At 34.9% G+C, this 24,983-nt stretch overlaps 1 protein-coding gene across 1 annotated transcript in view; it reads left to right on the top strand.

Moving 5' to 3' along the window:
• Positions 1–14,003, top strand: part of ZNF280D (zinc finger protein 280D) — a gene marked incomplete at its 3' end in the record, with an annotated part of 96,455 nt that extends 82,452 nt beyond the window's left edge. Inside the window, exons 18-19 of the mRNA XM_079699870.1 lie at positions 10,359–10,414; positions 13,379–14,003. Coding sequence (XP_079555996.1) covers positions 10,359–10,414; positions 13,379–14,003 — 681 coding nt within the window. The remainder of the gene's footprint in view (positions 1–10,358; positions 10,415–13,378) is intronic.
• Positions 14,004–24,983: the final 10,980 nt, after the last annotated feature.

Raw genomic sequence — 24,983 nt, 5'->3', positions numbered from 1 at the left:
CCAAGGAATTTAAGTGGACAGCCCTTTTTCTCCCTTCATTTTTCACTTCTCCCCCTTTCAGGAGTCAGACATTAAAGACTAGGACATTCAAAAACAACTGTGTATGTGGGTAAAATTAGAAAAAGATTGCATATGCCCAGGGAAAGGCTCAGAAAAGACATAAGAAGACCTTAAGTTTACACCTCAGGGTGATTTGGGAACAGAGACAGCCTACAACAATAAAAATTAAAAATAATAATAAAAATAGAACAGGCAAATGCTGGGCAAGGGGAAGAATCTGATTCCCAGAGTTACTACATTATTAGACTCAACTGTCCAGTGTTCAACAAAAAATCACAAGGCATACAAAGAAACAGGCAAGTATGGCCCATTCAAAGCAAAAAGAAAATCAACAGAAATTTTCCTGAAAAAGACATAATGGCAGATATACTAGACAGAGAATTTAAAACAACTGTCTTAAAGATGCCCAGAGAACAAAAGGAATGTGTGGAGAAAGTCAAGAAAACAGTATGTGAACAAAGTGGAAATATAAATAAAGGGATAGAAAACCTAAAAGAAACCAAAAAGAAATTCTGGAGATGAAAAGTGCAATAACTGGGGCTTCCCTGGTGGCACAGTGGTTGAGAGTCCGCCTGCCGATGCAGGGGACACGGGTTCGTGCCCCGGTCCGGGAAGATCCCACATGCCACGGAGAGGCTAGGCCCGTGAGCCATGGCCGCTGAGCCTGCACGTCCAGAGCCTGTGCTCCGCAACGGGAGAGGCCACAACAGTGAGAGGCCCGCGTACCACACACACAAAAAAAAAGTGCAATAACTGAAGATGAAAAATTCACTAGAGGGATTCAAAGGCAGATTTGAGCAGACAGAAGAAAGAATCGGCCAACTTGAAGATAAGACAATAGAAATTATTGAGTTTGAGGAACAGAAAGAAAACAGATTGAAGAAAAGTGAACAGAACCTAAGGGAACTTTAGGACACCGTTAAGTAGTCCAACATTCGTATCATGAGAGTCCCAGAAGGAAAAGAGAGAATATTTGAAGAAATAATGACTGCAGACTTCCAAAATTTGATGAAATACATGAATGTAAACATTCAGAAAGCACAATGGATTCCAGGTAAGATGAACTCAGAGACCCACACTAAGACACGTTATAATTAAACTTCCAAAAGATAAAGAGACTCTTGAAAGCATCAAAGAGAATTGAATCATCACATACAAGGGATTCTCAATAAAATTATCCACAGACTTCTCATCAGGAACTTTGGAAGCCAACAGGCAGTGGGTTGATATATTCAAATTGCTAAAAAGAAAACCTCAAGAATCCTCTATCCAGCAATTCTGTCACTCAAAAGTTAGAGAGAAATTAAGACGTTCTCACGTAAACAAAACTGAGAGAGTTCTTGACCACTAGATCTGCCCTGCCAGAAGTGCTCAAGGGAGTCCTGCATGGTGAAATGAAAGGACAGTACATGACAACTCAAAGCTCTGTGGCAAAATAAAGATCTCAATAAAGGTAAGTGCATGGGAAATTACAAAAGCTAGTATTTTGTAACAGTGATTTGTAGCTGTACTTTTTGTTTTCTACATGAGGTAAGAGATGAATGCATTTAAAGAAAAAACAATTTTTAGTGTAAAATTTAGTATTTCTCTAACTTTGGTTTGTAACTTCTAATTTTGTTTCCTACATAATTTAGGTGACTAACGCATTTAGTTTATATCTAGGTATACAATGAATAAAGATGTAATTTTCTGACATCAGCAACCAAAAGGAATGGGGATGGAACTATAAAGGAACAGAGTTTTGGTATGTTATTGAAATTAGCTGGTATAAATTCAGATTAGAGGGTTATAACTTTAGGATATTACATGTAATCCTCAAAGTAACCATAAAGAAAATAGCTATAGAATATACACAAGGGGAAATGAGAAAATATTTTAAACATTTCACTACAAAAAAATCAACTAAACAGAAAACAAGTTAGTAATGAAGAAAATGAGAGCCAAAAAAGTAATAAGATACATAGAAAACAAATAGCCCAATGACAAAATAAGTCCCTCCTTATCAGTAATTAGTCTAAATGTTAATGTATTAAACTTTCCAATCAAAGGACAGAGGTTGGCAGAATGGATAAAAAATACATGATCCAACTACATGCTGTATACAAGAGACTCACTTGAAATTCAAAGACACAAGCTGAAGGTGAAAGGATGAAAAAGATAGTCCATGCAAATAGTAACCAAAAGAGAGTATGGATGGCTTTACTAATATCAGACAAAATAGATTTTCAATCAAAAAAGCTTACAAGAGAAAAAGAAGGACATTATATATTAATAAGTTTACTACAACAAGAAGATATAACAATTATGAATATTTACACACCTACTGACAGACTGCCAATTTATATGAAGCAAAAACTCACGGAGTTGAAGGGAAAAATAGACAATTCTACAGTAATAGTTGGAGACTTCAGTACTCTACTCACAATAATTGATAGAATAATTAGACATAAGTAAGGAAGTAGAAGACTTAATAAACCTACTAGATTTGCAGACATACACAGAACACTCTACCCAGCAACAACAGAATACACATTCTTCTCAAGTACACATGGGACATTTTCCAGGATAGAAAATATAGTAAGCCACAAATTAAATCTCAGTGGATTTTAAAAGATAGATGTCATACAAAGTATCTTCTCTGATCACAGGATGAAATTAGAAATCAATAATAAAAGGAAAAATGAAAAATTCACCAGATTTTAGAAATTAAACAATACACTTTAAAACAACCAATGGATCAAAGAAGAAATCACAAGGGAAATTAGAAAATACTTAGATAAGAATGAAAGGAAAAATACAACATGCCAAAACTTCTAAAATGCAGTGAAAGTGATGCTAAAAGGGAAATATATGGCTGTAAACCCTTATATTAAAAAATGAGAGATCTCAAAGCAACAACCTAACTGTACAACTTAAGGAACTAGAAAAAGAAGGAGAAACTAAATCCAAAGCTGGCAGAAGGAAAGAAGTAAAATTAGCACAGGAATAAATGAAACAGAGAATAGAAAGCAATAGAGAAAAGTTGGTTCATTGCTAAGGTCAACAAAATTGACAAACCTTTAGCCAGAAATACTTAAAAAGAGAGAAGACTTAAATTACTAAAATCAGAAATGAAAGTGGGTACATTACTACCATTTCTATAGAAATAAAAATGATCTTGAGAGTACTATGAACTCTGTGTCAACAAATTGGATAACCTACATGAAATGGACAAATTGCTAGAAACTCAAAACCTAGCAAGACTAAATCATGAAGAAATAGAAAATCTGAGTAGATCCATAACTAGTAAGGAGATTGAATGAGTAATCAAAAATCTCTTAACAAAGAAAACCCCTTGACATGACAACTTCTCTAGTGAATTCTAACAAACATTTAAATAATAACTAATACCACTTCTTTCAAACTTTTCCAAAGTTGAAGAGGAAGAAATATTTCTAAACTCATTCTGTGAGGCCAGCATTACCCTGATACCAAAGCCAGACAAAGACAATACAAGAAAAGAAAACTACAGATAAATATCCCTTATGAACATTGATGCAAATTTCCTCAACAAAATACTAGCAAACAGAATTAAGCAATATATTAAAAGGATTATATACCATGAACAAATTGGATTCACTCCTGGAATGCAAGGACGGTTCAGTATATGAAAATTGATCAAAGTAATAAGCCACCTCAATGAAAGGAAGCAAGAAAAACTACATATTACGTCAATTGATGCAGAAATGGTGTTTGACAAAATTCAGCACCCTTGCATGTTAAAAATGCTCAACAACCTAGAAACAGAAGGAAACTGCTTCAACATAATAAAGCCATATAAGAAAAACCCACAGCAAATATCATACTCAATGGTAAAAGACTAAAAGATTTTCCTCTAAGATTAAGAACAAAGCAAGATGTCCACTTTCACCACTTCTTTTCAACATAGTACTGGAAGTTTTAGCCAGAGCAATTAGTCAAGAAAAAGAAATAAAAGGCATCCAAATTGGAAAAGCAGTAAAATTATCTCTGTTAGCAGATGATACCATTTTATATGTAGAAAACCCTAAAGATTTCATACAAAACCCTATTAGAACTTAAATTAACTCAGCAAAGTAAATAGCAGGACACAAAGTCAGCACACAAAAATCAGTTGTATTTCTATACACAAGTAATGAACAATCTGAAAAGGAAATTACAAAACAATACAACTTTAATAGCATAAAAAAGAATAAAATACTTAGGAATTTAATCAAAGAGGTAAAAGACTTCTACAAAGAAACTATAAAACTTTACTGAAAGAGATTTGAGAAGACAAAAAAAAAAAAAATGGAAAGACAACCCATGTTCATGGATTGGAAGACTTAATATTGTTAAAATGCCAATAGTACCCAAAACAGTCTACAGATTTATTGCAATCCCTGAAAAAATCCCAAAGATATTTTTTGCAGGAATAGAAAAACTCATCCTAAAATTTATATGGAAGTTCAAGAGACTTCAAATAGCCAAAACAACTTTGAAAAAGAAGAAAACAAGTGCAGCACTCAAATGTCCTGTTTTTAAATTTTATGACAAAGCTGCAGTAAACAAAACAGTATGGTATTGGGATAAAGACAGACCTATAGACCAAAGGAATAGAATAGAGAGCCCAGAAATAAACCTTTGTATATATGGTCAAATGATTTTTATGGGGGTGCCAAGACCAATGGGGAAAGGACAGTCTTTTTAATAAATGATGCTGGGAAAACTGGATATCCATATGCAAAAGAATTAAATTGTACTCTTACCCAGCACTATATACAAACATTGACTCAAAATTGATAAGGGACTTAAATGTAAGACCTAAAATAATAAAGTTCTTAGAATAAAACAAAGGACAAAAACTTCATGACATTGAAATTGGTAGTGATTTTTTGGTTATTACACCAAAGACACAGGTAATGAAAGAAAAAAATTGTACAAATTAATAATTTTGTGCATCAAATATACTATCCAGTGAATAAAAAGGCAACCCATAGAATGGGAGGAAATATTTGCAAATCATATATCTGATAAGGAATTAATATCCAGAATATATAGAGAACTCATAAAACTCAATAACAACATAAACAACCCAATTCAAAGATGCATAAAGGACTTGAACAGGCATTTCTCCAAAGAAGATATACAAATGGCCAATAAACACGTAGATGTGCAACATCACTAATCATTAGAGAAATGCAAATCAGTGAGATACCACCTCACACCCATTAGGATGGCTACTGTTAAACAAAACCCAAAAAGCCCACAGACACGTAAACACACACACACAAAAAAAAAAACCCCACAAAAAACTCCAAAACCAGAAGACAGGTGTTGATGCTGATGTGGAGAAATTGAAGCTTTGTACACTGTTGCTGGTAATGTAAAATGGTACAGCCATTGTGGAAAGCAGTATGGCAGTTCCTCAAAAAAATTATATGATCCAGCAATTCCTCTTTTGGGTATACTGTACCCAAAAGACTCGAAAGCAAAGAGTTGAAGAGAGATTTGTACTCCTATTTTCATAGCAGCATTATTCACAATAGCTAAAACATGGAAGTTAAACCAAGTGTCCATCAATAGATGAAAGAATAAGCAAAATGTGGTATACGCATACCATGGAATATTCAGCCATAAGAAGGAAGGGGGTTCTGTAATATGGATCAACTTTGAGGACATTTTGCTAGTGAAATAAGCCAGTCACAAGAAGACATATTATGTGATTTCATTTGTATGAGGTACTTAAACAAAATAAAAGAGAGAGTATAGTGTTGGTTGCCAGAGGCTGTGGGGAGGGGAGAATAAGGAGCTATTGTTTAATGGGTGTAGAGTTTCAGTTTTACAAGATGAAAAAAGTTATGGGGATGGATGGTGGTAATGATTGCATAACAATGTGAATGTATTTAATACCAGTGAACTACACATTTAAAAACGGTTAAGATGGTAAATTTTATGTTATGTGTATTTTATCTCTTGTTTCTATATGGCTTGGCATAGCACTGATGTCAGCATAGTTAACATCACAGTTTTTGAGACCATTATATATACTGAGCCAGGAAGTGTACTATGATTTTCTTTCCTATACTTCATTTTACTTTTCTGGGTAAAAATATATTTTTACTGATTTGTTTAGTCTTCTGTGTACCTAATGCTGTTTCTTAAAATGTTGTGATGTGTTGTCTAATGTTTGGAAGTATTTTTTCCAAATGTTCACACACATCAAAAAAAAAATTGTTGGAGGGCTTGGAGATCTTCTCTCCGATTTGCTTTAGTTTAAACTAGTTGCTGTCTAAGCCTAATGCATAATTTGTTGTATCAGGATTTTACTTTGCCACTTTCTTGTGTTGGATGTCCTGTTTCCTGAACTGTGAGTTCTTCTTTTCTGTTCTACTCCTTATTTTGATGAAACATGTCCCCGAACAACTTCCACAGAAAGGTTGATTCTTTTTTCACTTAGTGTAAATTTAAAACTATATTTACTCTAATGATAGTTTGGCTGAGGTACATAGAAAGCATTTTTCCTATGCATATTTGAAAGTATTGTTTTCGTTAAGTCTGATGCCATTTTTGGTCCACTTTCTTTGTGTTTATGTTGTTTTATTCTTTCTGGCAACTTTAATGATTATCTCTATCTCAGGTGTTTTGAAATTTCATATGTTCACCCATCATCCTTTTTTCATTCATTATGGTAGGAATTTGATAAGCCTTTGTAATTTTGGGTATTTCTGTTTGGGGGAAATTTTCTTGTTTTATTTCTTTGGTAAATTTTCCCTTTTATTTTCTCTGTTCTCTCTTTTTTTTTGAAACTCCTGTTGATCTGACACTACTTCCTGCATCAACTCTTTTGATTGTATGGCATTTTCTTTCTTGCCTTCTATCTTTTTGTCCCTTCATTCAACCTTTCAAAAAAGATTTTCTAAATTTAATTGCTTATTTTAGTTGCCATATATTTAGTTTTGAATTGTTCTTTTTATTTGTTCTTCAGTTGTTTTGTCTTCATAGTTTTTTGTTCTTGTTTAACGGACATAACATTTCGTACCTCTCCAGGGATATTAAATATATATTATACATATTTATTTTGTTCCCAGCAAAGTCTCTGATGTCTCCCAGCCTCTTTCTTTACTCTCTTGTTTATTTTGATCTGTCTGATGTAAAGGATGTCTTCAGTTGTGTGGTGATCCTTGGCTGTCCATAAAAGTGAAGCGCTAAAAAGTTTATCGAAAACCCTGTGTTTGGACAGGGACAGGGCTGCCTTGCATAGCCATACAGGTTGTGCACTGCAGCACTCCACAGGGTACAACCCTGTTATATTTATATATACCCCTTAGTACTCTCAAAATGTATTGATGTTTACAGTACTAGAAATTAAATGTATGAAATTTTAAAAATACTGTTACTTAAAATGACAAATATTTTTCTGAAAAATAACTATTTGTCAAAACAAGAGAAATTAGGTACAAGAATGAAATTGTTTTACGCTTTTGCATATCTCTTTCATGTCTAGTTAAATAGAAGGAAACTGGATCCTCATGTTTCTGCATTCAATCTGTTGTGATATGTTATTTTGGTTGAAATATAAGAAAAATACCCAGCCTCATCTAGTACTTTAATCTCTTCAGATAATTGTGATTATTCTTTTTTATGACAGCCAAAGTAGACAAGTGAACTTTTTCTTAAAAGGTTTGTTGCAATGTGGAATCTGACTCCATATCACTGAACTTTTTGTACTCTATTACATTAAAATCTATTGGTCTGGGCTTCCCTGGTGGCGCAGTGGTGAGAGTCCGCCTGCCAATGCAGGGGACACGGGTTCGTGCCCCGGTCTGGGAAGATCCCACATGCCGCGGAGCAGCTGGGCCCGTGAGCCATGGCCACTGAGCCTGTGCTCCGGAGCCTGTGCTCCGCAAGGGGAGAGGCCACAACAGTGAGAGGCCCGCCTACCGCAAAAAAAAAAAAAAAAAAAAAAATCTATTGGTCTGGCTTACACTTTGATTGGCTCTTTTACCCATGCATGATTTTATAACAATGTGCATTTAGTCATTTGGAATATATTGGTTCACAAGTTACATAGATCTAAGTGTTGACACGTTTCATTATATAATATCAGGTAATCACATTAATATTAGCATTAATCTCATGAATAGTGGATAAAAGTTATCCTAAAATTTAATTTTTCCTTGAATTTTATTACTGGCAACAAATACTGTCGGTTGTTTTCTTTGATGTGACATGCTCACTTTGTCAGTTTTGAAGAAAATGTCTTCTAAATACTCAAGTCTAAATATTCATAGTTTGACAGTCATTCTTTAAAATAAAAATCATGTTCCATGAAAAAAATGTGGCCAAGTTCAGCTTGCAACTCAGCCACAGACCCAAGTGTTTTTAGTGCGCAATAGCAGTGCTTTATGCATATTTGGTCTTTCATTACACAGAATATTAAAAAGACATGCACTCAGTGATTGATATTTAATAAAATTAATTTTACTGCTGGTGTATGCCAGTGGAGAATACAGTGACTACTAGTACAGTTTTGGTTCTATGTCAGTGCCTTGATTTGAGTTAAGATGCCAGCATTTTTACTCACCACTGCTTTAGTACCAAGAATTTTAACCTCACATGCCTCCTGAAAGTGTCTTGGAGGCCCCATGTGTCTGTGAACCACACTTGAAGAACTGCTGACATGGATTATATTGTGAAGGTTGCCTCATGGATTAGTGTGCTGTACAGCCTGCACAGTCTGCATGGCAATTGTTTAGACTTCAACATAGGAAAATCAGTTGCTGAGCTGACTGATTGATTCTTCAGTAGGGAGGATGCTCTCAAAGTCTTTGAGGCTGATAATTTTCTCCAAAGAGGAATCTTCTAGATTCCAGCTGCAGGTGGTGGGGTGAAGAGTGGTTCCTCTGGTTGCTAGCATTCTGGGAGCCAGGCAGAGAGATAAATGTGGGTCCCATTTTTCAGTTTATGGACCTCTACTAAATTTTTCTGTTTTCTTTCAGTACCTCATGCCTGTCCTTTGCCATTCCTGGTGTTCACAAGTCTAGACTGTCTCCAGTTCACAGAGTTAACCTTTGGCCTAAGTGGTAGAGGAAAGGATAGGTACCTGTTGTGTGAGTTGGGGAAAGAGCATTTAGATTTCTCAGCAGTATTCATGCTTCATTTTTACCTTTTGTGTACTGGATAGTGTACTGAATTTCTCCAAATACCAGATCTCTTATGTTCTCTGGGAAAACTGATTCTCTTTTCCTTGCACTCTCTGCTCAGACATGTAGTTGTAACTTCCTCCACACTGTGAAGTCAATTTCCATTCCTCCAGCCACTATCCATGTAAAAATTTGTTGAAATCTCTTTGACAGTTAGTATGCTTTGATGTTTTCTTGGTCTTTATGAGTGAAAATATTTTATTTCTTTGCCCTCATTTTAGCAGGGCTTTTGGAGTGTGAGGAAATATTACATGTATGTGATTAATACACCATATCACTTTCACAGATTTGAATCAATCACTATTGTGGCTGAGCTGGACCTAGATTTGAAACTTCACCACTTACTGTAGTATTGCCTTCAGTTTTCTACCTAACCCCCGCAGTCTTTATTCTCATTTGTAGAAATGGAGTTTATGATATATAATATGAGGATTAAGTAATGAGATAGTGAATGTAAAGTTCTTAACATACTACCTCATGCATCATATATGCTCAATAATTTGTTATAAACTGTTAGGCTGACCTCTGGCTTACTGAGGTTTTAGTGTATTCTTTCCTCACCAAAAAACATTTGAAATAAGCAAAAATATTTCATTTGTCTATTGTTTAATATTACTTGGGTTGACAATGGAAGGGTTACCATGGCTCCAAATATAAAATCATAATTTCATAAATGTTTTATCTAAGTACCTGTATTTAATATGTGTGTATAAAATACTGTGGATGACACATTCAAATTCAAGCTGTGTTTTACTAGTTTTCTATTCAAGTAATTGTAATTATGGCCCATATTTGAAAGAATCTAAGGAAAGCAGGTATTGTTATAACTGGATAACTGTTTCATGTCCTTGATTCAGAAGCTTTTGGTACACTGAAATTCTTACAAGTTTTTTAAAAAGCAATTTTTGAAATCATGCTTTTAGTTATGAGAATTATTTTAATACATACTTTAAATTAAGAAATTAATTTTCTCTTTCTTTAGTATACTAGGTATCACACTTAAGTTCTTTTTATCTAGAAAGTTTAGTATAATAAAAGTAGTTTACTTTAAGCTTAGTTTTGAATATAAAAGAAAATTATTATTAATCATTTCAGGAAATTGCAAGACCTAATATGGCTGAAGGAGAAACAGAAACATCAAATTCTGAAAGGTAAATATAAGGAAAAACTGAATCTCATGAAATTCATGTATATAAAATGATACTTGAGCTGTGTTATATTTCAGTTAATTGGCAAAAGGCTATTTAAATTTTGTATATGGTGTTCCTTTTAGTAATGGCTTTTTTTTTTTTTTTTTTTTTTTTTTGCGGTACGCGGGCCTCTCACTGTTGTGGCCTCTCCCGTCGCGGAGCACAGGCTCTGGACGCGCAGGCCCAGCGGCCATGGCTCACGGGCCCAGCCGCTCTGCAGCATGTGGGATCCTCCCGGACCGGGACACGAACCCGCATCCCCTGCATCGGCAGGCAGACTCTCAACCACTGCGCCACCAGGGAAGCCCTTAGTAATGGCTTTTAATTAAAATAAAATTTTGAAATATTAATATAACAAAAATATACTGCAGGTGCTTAGTTTTGAAATCTTAAACATGTAGAATACGTTTTATAAGTTGTTAAATTTTTTAAAAGTACTTACAAGTAAATAAAATGTTAACAGATTTTAATTGTCTCTATTAAATGAAAATAGTTACAAGATGCTACAGGTTATAAGATGGTGACAATTCTTGCAAATAGGTAATTTTAATATCTTATTTTTTAAGTATTTTCAAAAAGCTGTAAAGCTACTTCTTTGGTGGGATCTCAACATAAAAGGTCCAAAATTCACTTATTGGTTTTTAAAAATTTAATGCTTGAGTAGAACACTGCAGAACATGAGATTTCACAATTTTTTTTTTAGCAAAAGAAAATCCAACATTCTAATTAGAACTTTATTCCAGCTAAAGGTGATTTTGTCTTTTAGATTAAGTACTTTCCCCATTTCTATCTTTATGCTGTGTGTTTTATAGTAGGCTGCTTGTTAACCTGATGAGATTAATTAATATATTGCCTCTAAAAAGAAAATTATGGAATAAGACCTTTTGAAGATGTTTCTTAGACTTCACTAGAAAAATTTTCTAGCCCTGGGACTTCCTTGATGGCCCAGTGGTTGAGACTTCGCCTTCCAACGCAGGGTGGGGGTGTGTGGGTTCGATCCCTGGTGGGGGAGCTAGAGTCCTACATGCCTCACTGCCAAAAAAACAAAACATAGAACAGAAGCAATGTTGCAACAAACTCAATAAAGACTTTAAAAATAGTCCACATAAAAAAAGAAAAGGAAAGAAAAATTATCTAGCCCTTTCTTCACATAGCATTTTTCCTAGAATTCTGGTTGGGAAAAGTTAACAAAAATTCAAACAAGGATTTAGAAAAAGCAGACTAGTTACATCCATATTTTTTAACATTTTCTGTAAATTATAGTTAGTTCAATAAGATCTGAACAAAAATAAGAATTTAAAAAATTTAAATGAGGGAAATATAATTTTTTGCAGATGATGTAATTGACCTGTAAGATCCAAGAAAATGAGCTAAGAATGATTGAAATTAATCAGGGTATTAATTAAGGCAGCTTGGTGTAAAATTCAGAATCTTTCCGGTATACCAATAACATTTGATTACAAAATATAATGGATAAAATTCACAGTAATAACAAGATGAGTAAAGTGCAGCATCTATGTAGAAAATTTCAAAGAAAAAACTTACTGAGATGGAAAATAATATATTAGGAACTTACATGATAGGTCATTTCCCAAATTAGTTTGTGGTTAATGAACATTTAGTTGAAAATCCAAATTGGATTTGATTTGGAAACTAGTGGTGTTTAAAGTAAGATTCATATTTTTCTACTTATTAATACCATAATTTTAAAAATCACAGCTGTGTTAGATATTAGGTTGTTTCTGTATTCACTATTTTAAACATTGTTTTAATGAGCACCCTTGTACAATTATCTTTTACTTTTTCAAACTTAATTTAGGGAGAAGAGTAGTAGAATGTAGGTGATTTGACCTATTAGATAATAAAGTACAATGTTAATTTCTAATTGTTACTGGGTGGTATTGGCCTCTAATAGTCAAAAGACACATCAGAACAGAATAAATAGCAGAGAAACAGCCTTTTAAGTATAATTTAGTAAATAATAAATGACTATCTGATAACATTGCTTTGATATTTGGGCAGTTCATTAGGAAAAAGTCTAAATTCCAGGTGGATTAATGTAAGAACTAATATAAATGTAATCATTAAATTTCTTTTTGTTAAAATAAGCATTGTTACATCTACATAAGGGACTGGAGAGCCTCTTAGAAACCTCCTGTTTCTAAGACTCACAGACATAGAAGACAAACCTTATGGTTACCAAAGGGGAAAGGAGGTGGAGGAGGGATAAATTAGGAGTTTGGGATTAACATATACACACTACTATATATAAAATAGATAAACAACAAGGTCCTAATATATAGCATAGGGAACTATATTCACTAAATAGTTTCTGTTAACACACCGGGGTAAGAGTAAACACAGAGACAGGTATACACATAAGCATATATGTATGCATGTGTTATATTTACATATTTTTTAGGCATGTGTTTATGTTTTTATAAATTAGGCTGTTAAAAAATCAGTGAAATGTTTGTGAATGCTTAGTTGATTTTGCATAGGGAAAACACTCTAAGCCCAAGAGGACATATAAATCATAAAAGAGAAATAGGGTTTTTTCCACATATATTCATTCCTTATTTAAATTACTCTTACGAATTAATAAGCACACTCACATTTTAACTAAAAATAAGCAAGGGTATGAACAGATAAAAATAATGATAACCAGAACTAAAACCAGTGAATAGCCTCCTCAGGGCTCCTTTTAATTTGCGACTACGGAGTTTCTCACTCTGTTGCCCAAGAACATGGCCACCTCCTAAATTGTAACATCATGGCAAAGACCGGGGACCTCAATTTTTTTTTTTTTTTTTTGGTGGGCAAGTGTGCCTTTTTTTTTTTTTTTTAGAGAATGTCTTTATTTTGATAGTGTTCAAATACATTGTATTATGAAGAAATAGATAATAAATAGCTTTATTTTTCCAGTAAACAAGATGAAGCTTCTTCAGAGGAAATAAAAAATGGATGTGATGTGCATTTATTCGAAGGCTCATCAACAACAAAAAGTGAAGAAGGTGTATCAGGTTCAGATAAAGAAAATGATACCTGTCTTGAAGACCAGGAAACTGGCTCAAAGCATATCTTCAGTTATGATTCAGTTATTGATGCAGATAAGGTGGAGAAGGAAAAACAAATAGAGCACATTTGTCAGGAAACAGAGTTGAAGAGGTGCCAAAGTTCAGAAAACCTCATTGCACGTGATCAGATTGAAGATTGCAATGCCAGTGAAGCTAGATTTTCTTCAAAGAATATTAAGGATTTGCAGTTAACATCTGGTGATGTTAGCATTGATCAGTTTTTAAGAAAAAGAGATGAACCTGAATCTGTTAGTTCTGATGTTAGTGAGCAAGGCAGTATTCATTTGGAACCTTTGACTCCATCAGAAGTGCTTGAGTTTGAAGCCACAGAGATTCTTCAGAAAGGTAGTGGTGATCCTTCAGCCAAGACTGATGAAGTAGTGTCTGATCAAACAGATGACGTTCCTGGAGAAAATAGCCTTAGCACAACAGAGACAACAGGAGACCTGGCAGATGAAAAAGAAAGAAGTTGAAATTAATTAGGCATTCTAAGTTTTAGTGTACCAACGATAAGAGCATTTGGAACAGTGCTATCAGGTGAGCTCAGTGGTGCTGTTGCAGAGTGCAGAGATAGAAAAATGTGAGGGAGGTCATTCATACACTTTACCTGTATATTCAACCTTGGTTATTAAATCAATTCATCGTTAATAGCATGATTAGTATGAATTTCCAAAAAGTTTTTAAGACATGAGTAAGATTTTAATGAAAGTTAAGTTTGCAATGAAAAAGTCTCATTTAGCAGTTTTTGAGGTTATGGAACCTGGTGGTCAATGTGAATTGAATATTAGTTATATTAATAAAGCTTTTGAAATTTCCATCAGTTCTAAACTAAAAGTCCTTATTACCTGTACATCCTTTTCAATTAACTTAAAGGAAGAGATTTGGAAACCACATACCTTTTGGGAATAATTGATTTAAAATAATGGCCAATTGGCTTTGTTAATGAAGGCTTCATTTTGAGTATGATACTGGTAAATGGAGCATGTTTAGAATGCTAAATTAGTTGATCTAATGAGAATTTGGATGAACATAAACTTAATTTTGGATATAATATTACATTCCAGACTGCCAGAAGCATGTAAACAGAATATTTGAATCTGTGTACCTCCATACAAGTGTTAGCCTGCCAGGCTGTAAGCTTACCTTAATTAAACTTTCAGTGAAAGTGAAATTATTAAAATAAAAATTTATATTTGTGCTTTTTGTCAGTGTGTAAGCTGTGCAGAAATCCCTTGATGTACTAGTTGTATAAAGTAGAAACCCACTGTTGAAACTCCTGTAGCTATTATGCTCTTAATATTGTTTTAATGATCTTCTTTAGAAATAGACCCATAAAAATGGTCTGGAAACCAAACCAAAGTATGGATTAATGTAGATATTGTAAAGCAGTAAACTGAAAACATGTCCTGGCATGAATTCAGCCATGTTTAAGTGACTTTTTCTGTAATTGTAAAATAGAAAATTCAAATGGGACCTAAAGCAGGATGTAAAAAATTGGTTTGGGATATTTAGCCTAATTTATCCATAAGATGGCTGCTAAATTGATTTTTTCAGTTTTTTATCATATAGAAAATAATAGATATAGAAATGAATAATATGAGTAACAGTAGTTTGCTTTGACGTACTAACAAACTTTTATTTAAAATGCTACATTTTTACTTCTTAAAATGTGCTTTGAATTCTCAAAATTTTGTTTCACTGAATGTTAAATGTTTAAAATGGCTATTAAAATTCTGCTGTATATAGTAGTTTTTGAGTAAATATTTGCAATAAAAATCTGTCCCTGAATAATTTTATTTTTCAGAAAGCTGCTTGAGTCGGATTACCTTTGGCGCCTCTAGAAATTGTATATTGCTCAAGGAAATTTCATGTTAAAGTTAGTGGTAGATTTTATTCCGTATTCTTTAATTGATGCATGATTTATTTTAAATTGAGACTTAAAGTACAGGGGGAAGAAGTGCTAATATTTACAGAGAATTGATTTGCTTTACAAATTCTTCTACTTCAAGAGAATTATAATTTAATATTATAGTTTTCTATCTGCTCAGTAAATTAAAGAGGCTAAATAGGCAAAATATTTTATTGACTTATTTTCTTGAATATTTTTGAGGGTGGGGGCAAATATTTTTATCTTTCCTGCTCCCAAGAAAAGCTGGGATAGAGGGACTTATTAACTGTCATCCTTCACCATGTTGAAACATAAATCTATAGCAGAGAAGACTTTTGGAGTAAGGGGAAGAAAAAGTCTGTGTAAGGACCATTTTCTGAATCTCATTCAATTAGTTGCCAAGGCTGTCACCTAATGCTTCAAAAACCTAGAGCACTGTACCAAAATAAGTCTCTAAGTGACACTGTAGTCCCTTGTGAGCTTTGAGTAGTTCCTTCTCCTGCCCCTGTATACTTACAGTAGTGGTATTGAAAGTACCTGATCAATGAATAGTTTATACCTATCCACTGTGAGAAAAGGAACCTGTACCAGACTATAAATCCTTCATTGAGAAAGTCTAGCAATGAAAAAAAAAATAGTTGAAGTAAACATTGTACTTGGTAACATAGTTGGTTTCTGTTTTCACATAATCTCCTTATCTCATTTCTGATCAGGAACAAACAATTCAGGTATGCAAACCAAACCTTTGAGTAGCAGTGCTTTAGCACAGTGGTCAGCAAACTTTTTCTCTGTAGAGCCAGGTAGTGAATAAATGTGGACTGTGTGGTCTCAATTATCCAACTCTTCCTTATAGCTTAAGAGCACCTATAGACAATATGTAAATGGTAGCCTGTTTGTGTTCCAATAAAACTTTATTTACAAAAACAGAATGTTGGTTGGATTTGGCCAGTAGACTGTAGATTGCCACCGCCTGCTTTAGAGTGCTGTTTTGTCCAGGCAAATTGTGCTCAGGGACTGAGATTTTCTTTGCCAATAACTTATTTAACACCAGTTCACTGTGAGAATTATAATTTATAAAAATAACATTTTGCAAGCTGATACCATACAGGATAATGTCTGTTAATTAGCTAATAAAGAAATAACATACTCCAAACTAATAATAGATTGATTACACTATTGTTCTAGGCAAAGAGGAGATGAAAGAAAGTCCAAATTTAGTTGAGGTATACCTTTCCAGGAATTGGTTGTCTGTAGAGTCAGTCCTTCCAACTAAAAGCTGGGTATCAGCTGCCAGCGTAGGTTCCTTGCTGCTGGGGCACGAAACTAGTGGGTGACAGTACCGGTGTCGGTAAGCAAGCTGGGCTGTTCCAAATGTTATGACTCCAGGGACCATTACATGACTTACACCATTGCCTACCAGGAGTAGCCTTGCCAAGGCAGGAACAGATGTCCCTTCTTTTCCTGAGACTGCTGCACAGTTTAACACTGCTGAGGACCAAGAGTGACCTGGCCATGGCAGGAGCAAGTGTCTCAAGATCTTCACAGAGCTATGTAAGTCAGCAAAAGAGTAGCCTTGCCCAGACTAAACACTCTCGGTAAGTCCTCACAAATTCTTGGTATTTAAAGTTTAAATGTCCATCACTTGATAGCTGCTCTTCCACATGTTCGTATTGATTATCCTCCCCAGCGGCACCCCTTAATGGCTGAGCTGCTGAATACTTATCAACAACAGCAGATGTTGATGACATCATCCTGGCACAGCTTCCTTAGTGTAAACAAATTTACCTGTAGATCAAAACAACTTCACTTAAGTCATAAACAAGTGTATTTGAAATCATAACAAACCAATACACAACAAGCACTTAGATTTTCTTGATTGACTATGAAAGCCAGTGATGCACTCAAGTGACTCTTTGCCTAAGAACTAACTACCAAGGTGCCTTACTATATTATAGTCTCCTGTTATCTAACAACAGAATTAAGATTGATTACATGTGCAGTTCAGTGACGTTAAGAAACATTCATTTTGTGGATGCACTTTTAATTTACGTTGAAAATCTGAATGCCATATTTATTTATGTTATTTCTTCCCCTTTGTATCTCCAATGTTTTAGGGAGGAAACTGTCATTTTTTTCACCCTATAAATTTTTAAAGAACTATTCTAAACATTTTTTAAAAGGAACTGACAAGATATGAGTCACCTTGTTTCAGCTATAAGTAAAAAGATATCTGGGAAATTACTTGTCTAAGGCTACAAAGCCAAGATTTGAACATAATTTGATCTGATTCTGAAGTTAGTGTTTTCTACCACATCTGTAGTTCCTAGCATTTATACTGAATGTCCCTTTTAAAAATATATCAGTTTTTGCAAATAACCCTTCCATTGATGGTACTAATTACAGTTTTATTTATTATTCCTACAGTGATTATATGCATATGGAATGGAGGACCTCTTAACCTAAAGAAGAGGACCTACTGATCTCTTTTACTAATAGGAATTGAGGAATTTTACCTCAAGAGGAGGAGTTAGTGAATATTCTATTAACAGGAAAGACAGCATGTGATTTAAAGATACACTTTATATAATAATTATGAATGTTTTGACATCATTACATTTTTTTAGGCTTCTGTAATGTCATTTTTAAATTATGGTTGACATGATCATTTTTGTTCCATCAAACTTGTTACTCCAGGATCACTCACTTGTACTGACTTCAGTGAATTAGGACTTTTGTATGTATATAGGCACTAAAAAGAATTGCAAGTGTTTCATTTTTACTAGATTACTATAACACTAAGTCTTGTATTTTCAGCTAAAAAACACAATTTACCTATGTCTAAGCATTAAAAGGGAAATGATTATTTTAAAAATATTGTTTACTAATAAGGCGTATCTGCCAATCCATGTACACAAAATGAATAGTCAAATAGATTTTTCTAACGTCATGGTAATGTTTAATTTTCATCTCAAAATCTGTAAACTCAAAGATACTTCACTTGGATCACCTTGTAAGGAATTAAACACATCTGTAGCAGCATCTGTAACATCATCGAGGGATGAGGTGTCCTGGGTGAAATTACTTTTACAGTTAGCTAAAGGTAACTTTTAATTGCTTTTTAAAAGTATGATAAAATCACTTCTGTTATTTAAAAGAATATACTATGCATAATTTAGTCTTCTTTGATGACACAGAGGGTCATCGTTATGAAGATTTTTGGACCAAGCTATAAATGAAGCTGTAGCTGCAGATGTTAATGTCCTGAATAACTGCTGATCACAGAAGTGACCTTGGATTTTGGTTTACAGAAATATTTCACGTACATCTAGGGTCATTTGACTTTTCCAAAAACAGAACAGAAAAACTGACTACATTACTCACCCAATTCAACCTCTTTTTTAAGATGAATTTTCCCTCCTAAATACTAAGTAAAACCTGCCATTTGTGGAGAATTTGGTAACTATAAACTATAGTTTTAAGCTTTCAAAATATTTTAAGCATTTACACACTGCCTTAAAAACTTGGTTTTAATTGCTCTATATCAGGGGCTAGCAAACTATGACCCACAGTTGGCTACCTATTTTTGTAAACAAAATTTTATTAGAAAACAGCCATGTCATTTGTTTATATATTGTCTGTTGTAGCTTTGCACTACAACAGCACAGTTGTACATGACAGAGGCCATATGGTCTGTAAGTCTCAAGGATTTACAATCTGGCACTTGAAGAAAAAGTATGCCAACCCCTGCCCTATAATTTTTTTTTTGCTGTACGCAGGCCTCTCACTGCTGTGGCCTCTCCTGTCGAGGAGCACAGGTTCGGGACGCGCAGGCCCAGCGGCCATGGCTCACGGGCCCAGCTGCTCCGCGGCATGTGGGATCCTCCCGGACCAGGGCACGAACCCGTGTCCCCTGCATCAGCAGGCGGACTCTCAACCACTGCGCCACCAGGGAAGCCCTGCCCTATATTTTTGTATGGGTATAGTCATAACTTTATAACTGTTCTTTTACTTTCACTATTATAGACACTGCAGTGAAGCTCTTATTTCATAAATTTTGGTTCATATTTTATTTACCTGTACTAAAATTCTAAGTGTATAATTTATTAGATTGAAGAGTATTCAGTTTTTAAATTGAAAAATAGAAACCCATACTTATTTTAATTATCATACCATAGTACTTATAGAAAGCTTCTTGGTCCAGCATTAACTTGTAGAAGTTAAAAGAGTTTATTCATCTAGATTTCTTTCTTTGATTCTTCAAAGTCAGCTTGTTTTTAGCCTAATGTAGATTTTCATTCCTTCTATTCACCAAATATTTCTAGTGTGTGGCCATATGACTAGTTTCTGGCCAGTGAGTTGTGAGTGAAAGTGACTTCTGGTTTCGAGGATTTAGTTGTTAATATGAGACTCTTTAGAACCCTCTTTTCCCTCAAGCATGGTAACATTTTTACTGTTCAGATGGTGATTGCTATATCAGGCGTGGTTCCTGAGGGACTACGAAAAGAGCCTTCCTATTTATTTAGATACACATGTAGCATGAAGGAGAAATAACATTTTTATTTTAAGCTACTGCAGTTAGAGAATTTTTGTTCTACAGCATAACTAAGTCTCTCCCTACTGGTGTAGGAATTAATCCTGAAAGTGGATTGCTGCCATTAGAAGAAACACAGCTGAGCTACATTACACCAGTGTATTGCATTGGCTTAGGTGGCAGATGGCAAGGCTACATGAGGTGATCCACATTCTGCTATGGTGAGAGATTTGGTAAACTTGACTGTAATACTTGAAAGACAAATGGTGTACATAATGAAGTTGTATCTCTATTGGAAGAGTTTGACTAACAAAATGTTAATGGCATGTTTTGGTTACTATATTGGCTGCATTTGACAACTTACTCTGAGAAAGGAGTGAACTCAGATGAGAAATGGTAGGATTGAAAGTAGGAACAAAAGAGAATAGAAAAAGTCCACAAATCCAGATACTTGCGGGGTTATAAAAGGCTAAACTTCTCACCCCCAACCAGTAAAAGGAGAAGGACTAAGCAAGAAAATTTAATTAAATTAAGAATATGACCATCATACCAATTAAATAGGTTAAGGAGAGGCCCCGAAGTGTTTCTTCTGTGTGGAAATTCCTTCACGGCATTTCTTGGTAAACACACATTTTTCTGAATTTCAAGACAAATCAGTCAAGAAATCGATGAAACAGGAAAAAGTATTGTAACTTTCCTATGAGAATTAAAGCTAAGTAATGAAGTTAGAGCCATTACTGGTTTGCAGGAATCCTCTGAAGTCAAGCTCAAAAGTAAGACTAGGGAATGCTGACAGGTGGAGTCCAAGAGTAAAGTCAACATTTCCAGGAACCACAATAAGAGTCCCAAAAGAGATGTGGTCATAGTCTGATCACTGAGTCATACTTGTAGCTATTGCCATGGTATAAATGTGTATTCATACCCCTGTCTGCTGCTAATGGTGAGTCATTCTTGCAAGTAAAATAAAAATTAGTAGGTTTATATTCATAGGATACTTTATACAAATCCCATCAATGGCCTTCCAAAAATAACATGTGTGGAAGAAAAATAATTCCATAAATTATCAATTTTGACTTATGATTCTGTGTGGTGCTTTTACTCTTGAGAGGAGATCCAAATATGGCATTAGTCAAGTAACTACCAAATAAATTTATTGGCACTTCCCAGTGTATGATTATTTGCCAAAGGGTGCTATTCTTTACAAATACTTAAACAATAAATGCAAAGAAAAGAAGTAAATGTTGTGGAACATTCTGAAATGAGATCAGAAACTGATCTAAAGTCTAAATTAGCAAAAGCACTATCAATTGCAACAGTAAGACCAAAATCTGGGCTAGCAGACAAAATATTTTTATCATTAAAAGAGGAAAAGAGCTTCTATGAAGTAACATGTAACCTAACACCAACTTGAAGATGTTTTTGGACAGTCCCTAGCAACATCACTAATATCGACGCAAAAAATGAAAGAAGAATTTCTATGTCTGGAATAGTTGTTATAAAATAAAGATAAAGACTATCAGGGCAATTAATGTGTTGTGTCTTTTTAGATTTCTTTTTTAAAAATTTTATTGAAGTATAGTTGATTTACAATGTGGTGTTAGTTTCAGGTGTACAGCAAAGTGATTCAGTTATACATATACATATATTCATTCTTTTTTTCAGATTCTTCACCTATAGGTTATTATAGAATATTGAGTAGAGTTCCCTGTGCTATACAGTAGGTCCTTGTTGGTTATCTATTTTATATATAGTAGTGTGTGTATGTTAATCCCAAGCTCCTAATTTATCCCTCCCCCCAACATTTCCCCTTTGGTAGCCATAGGTTTGTTTTCAAAATCGGTGAGTCTGTTTCTGTTTTGTAAATAAGTTCATTTGTATCATTTTTTAAAATTAGATTCCACATATGATTGATATCATACGATATTTGCCTTTCTCTGCCTGACTTACTTCACTTAGTATGATAGATTTCATTTTAAGAAAAAACTTTTAAACAAATATTTGTAGTGCTTTCAATTTAAAAAATAATTTTTATTGGCATTTTTGTTAATGTTTCCTTTATTTAATGTTTTCTGTTATCAAATATCTATGTCAGGTAGATATAATGGTATTGAAGTATATAATCTTGTCCCAATACATTGGTTCATGTTAATAAACATTTATTATTATGTCTTTTTTAACAGAAAATATCTGGAACATTTAGTATAACTATCACAGAAAAATGATTCAGTATTTATTTTGGTCACTCATAACTATTTTAAATATATTAAGTATGGTGCTATGAAAAATATAGAGTGACAATTCTGTGTAATTTGGGGATACCTGAGAACTCCCAGAAGTTTTCATTTCTCATTCCCACATCCTAAATATTAATATCTGTCAGGAATTGGAAATACCAATGCCCAGTAATTTGTTCAGATATATAAAATGGCTTAGGAAACAGTTGCTAAAACATCAGTCTTCTGCCAGTGCCTGATGGGCTCAGGGTACTCCAGTCAAGTGTAAAGAGGAGCTGGGGGGAGCACGTCTTTAAATTTGTGGGTGTGAGTATTGGCTCACTGCTGACTGCAGTCAGATAAATAAAAAGCAAAAATTTTGAGAGAGTTGAACTGTCAAACCATGAGCCTGGACTAAAAGTTTATGACTGATCAACTCAAAATGACCCTTGGGCCCCCAGCTTTCTACATGGGGTAGCAGACAGAGAAAGTTGCTTGGTCCCCAAATAAAACATATTCCCCAATGTCTACCTCTGTGGTCAAGAAGGATAAAGAAAAAAGGAAGGACCTCCTGGATGGTGGGATCAATAGCTTTGGACAGCAATTGATTAGAGACCCCCTTCCAGCAAGCAGAGTCAGGTTCTCATCAAGGAATTTTTGCACCATCAGAGTAGTGTCCTTGTAGCAGAGAATTGTTTTGGACCAGTGACTGCTTATGTGTTTCCCATCTTTCTCCTTCAGGATAGGAGTGTTTATTTACAGTTTTTCTGTCTGTGTTTCAACCTTGTGTGTGTAAAGGACAGCTTTTTAATTCATAGGATAACCAATCTAGAGGGGACTAGTGCATACTATCCCCTTATTTAGAGACTAGCAAGAGATACTGAACTTTGAGCTTGATGCCATTGATTTAATGGTACTGTTGAGTTATCTCTCCTTCGAAGAGAAGGAGTGTGTTTTGGCTATAAGAAGGAGGATACACTGAATAACTACTGACCAGAAGCGTGGTCTGTGATAGTCATTAGGGCTCTTCACCATGTAGTTACAGTAGTTCTCTCTAGAGAACCAGACACATAACAGGATTACACTTCCCTTATGGTTGGGTGATGCCATCTTTCTGGGTCTGGCCTGTGAATTGTGGGCTCCACTTCTGAGCTGGAGAATTGAATTGACTCTCTAAACTCCTGTCTTTCCTCTAATTTGTTTATTGGCAACGTTTGAGTTGGTGGTTGCTCTGTCATTTGAGTAACTGTGATGAAGAGAAGAATCACCTTCCCAATTTGCAATGGACTTTTAAAATGAGTAAGAAATAAACCTTTTTGCTTTTAGTAATTGAGATTTCAGGCTGGTTACCGTAACATAATTCTAACCTATCCTAACTGATAAACTTAGTAACATTATGAAAATCTTTTAATGCCTGTGCCTGAGGACCTATTAGAATTGTCTAACCTTTTTAGATCTATCTCAGCATTTCCTATCTTTTACTATTATCCTATTGCCCAGTAATTTTATATTAGTCCCCCTAAGGATTTTTAAAAATTGTTTTATTGCATAATTTAAAAAATAGTTTTAGAACTTTCACTTCTGACCAACTTGTAGCAATAAGGACTGGATTTAACCCTCCCCTCTGAAACAAAGCGACATGAAACTGGTTTTCAGGACAGTGATATCAGGAATGAAAGACAGTGATCCGTGAGAGAAAACAAATTAGGTGAGCCTTATGATTACCTCAGCTTACTGCTTTGAGAGTTTCCAAGCTTTAACACGGGGAAAGGAAACTGAGACAAAAACTGGGAGATTCCCTGGGTTGAGGAGACAGAGCTGAGAGTCTGGAGAAACTCAGGGAGTTCGAATTCATAGGGCCAAGTCCCAAAGAGGAGAGAGCTGCACAGAGAGATTTGTAGTATTCAGCAACTACCCAAGGCTAGAGAAAGGACAATCTGAAAGGATTAGGGGGGTACAGAAACAGTGCATATTCCTACCAGACAGAATGAAAAAAAAATTATAATTCATGGAGCACTGGGTAGAGAACTCAGGGAGTTCTTACTATGGGAATAATTAGCCCTAAACTGAGCACTGCTCTTTACCCAACTAACAAATCATAAAAGCAAGACCTGAAAGGGTCAAATAATTTACATACAAGTGTACTGTATCCCAGAACAAAATTCAAGAAGATATATAGGAATACAAAAATATCTAGCACCCACAAAGGTAAAACTCACAGTGTCTGACATCCAGTTAAAGATTACCAGGCATATAAAGAGGCAGGAAAACATGACCATAATGAGAAAAACAGCCAATCAAAACTGACCCAGAACTGAAACAGATGTCAGAATTGGGACAGGAGGGCTTCCCTGGTGGCGCAGTGGTTGAGAGTCCGCCTGTCGATGCAGGGGACACAGGTTCATGCCCCGGTCCGGGAAGATTCCACATGCCGTGGAGTGGCTGGGCCTGTGAGCCATGGCCGTTGAGCCTGCGCGTCCAGAGCCTGTGCTCCACAACGGGAGAGGCCACAACAGTGAGAGGCCCGCGTACCAAAAAAAAAAAAAGGGACAGGATATTAAAACATATAACTATCTTGAAAAAGTTAAGAGGATGTTAAAAAGACCCAAATTGAGCTTTAGAGATGGAAACTGCAATGTCTGGGATAAAAATTATGCGATGGAATTAATGGCAGAGCAGACATAGCAGAAGAAAAGATCACAGACTTTGAAGACATAGCAATAGAAACTATTTAGTGAGCTGTGGGATGTCAAGAGGCCTATACTTTCTAAACTTGAAAACTCTAAGCCCCCAGATCCAAGAAGCTCAACAAGCCACAAGG

Source organism: Hyperoodon ampullatus, assembly GCF_949752795.1.
Source record: "Hyperoodon ampullatus genome assembly, chromosome: 3".
Lineage (NCBI taxonomy): Eukaryota > Metazoa > Chordata > Mammalia > Artiodactyla > Ziphiidae > Hyperoodon > Hyperoodon ampullatus.
This window is presented reverse-complemented; position numbering and strand designations above follow the sequence as displayed.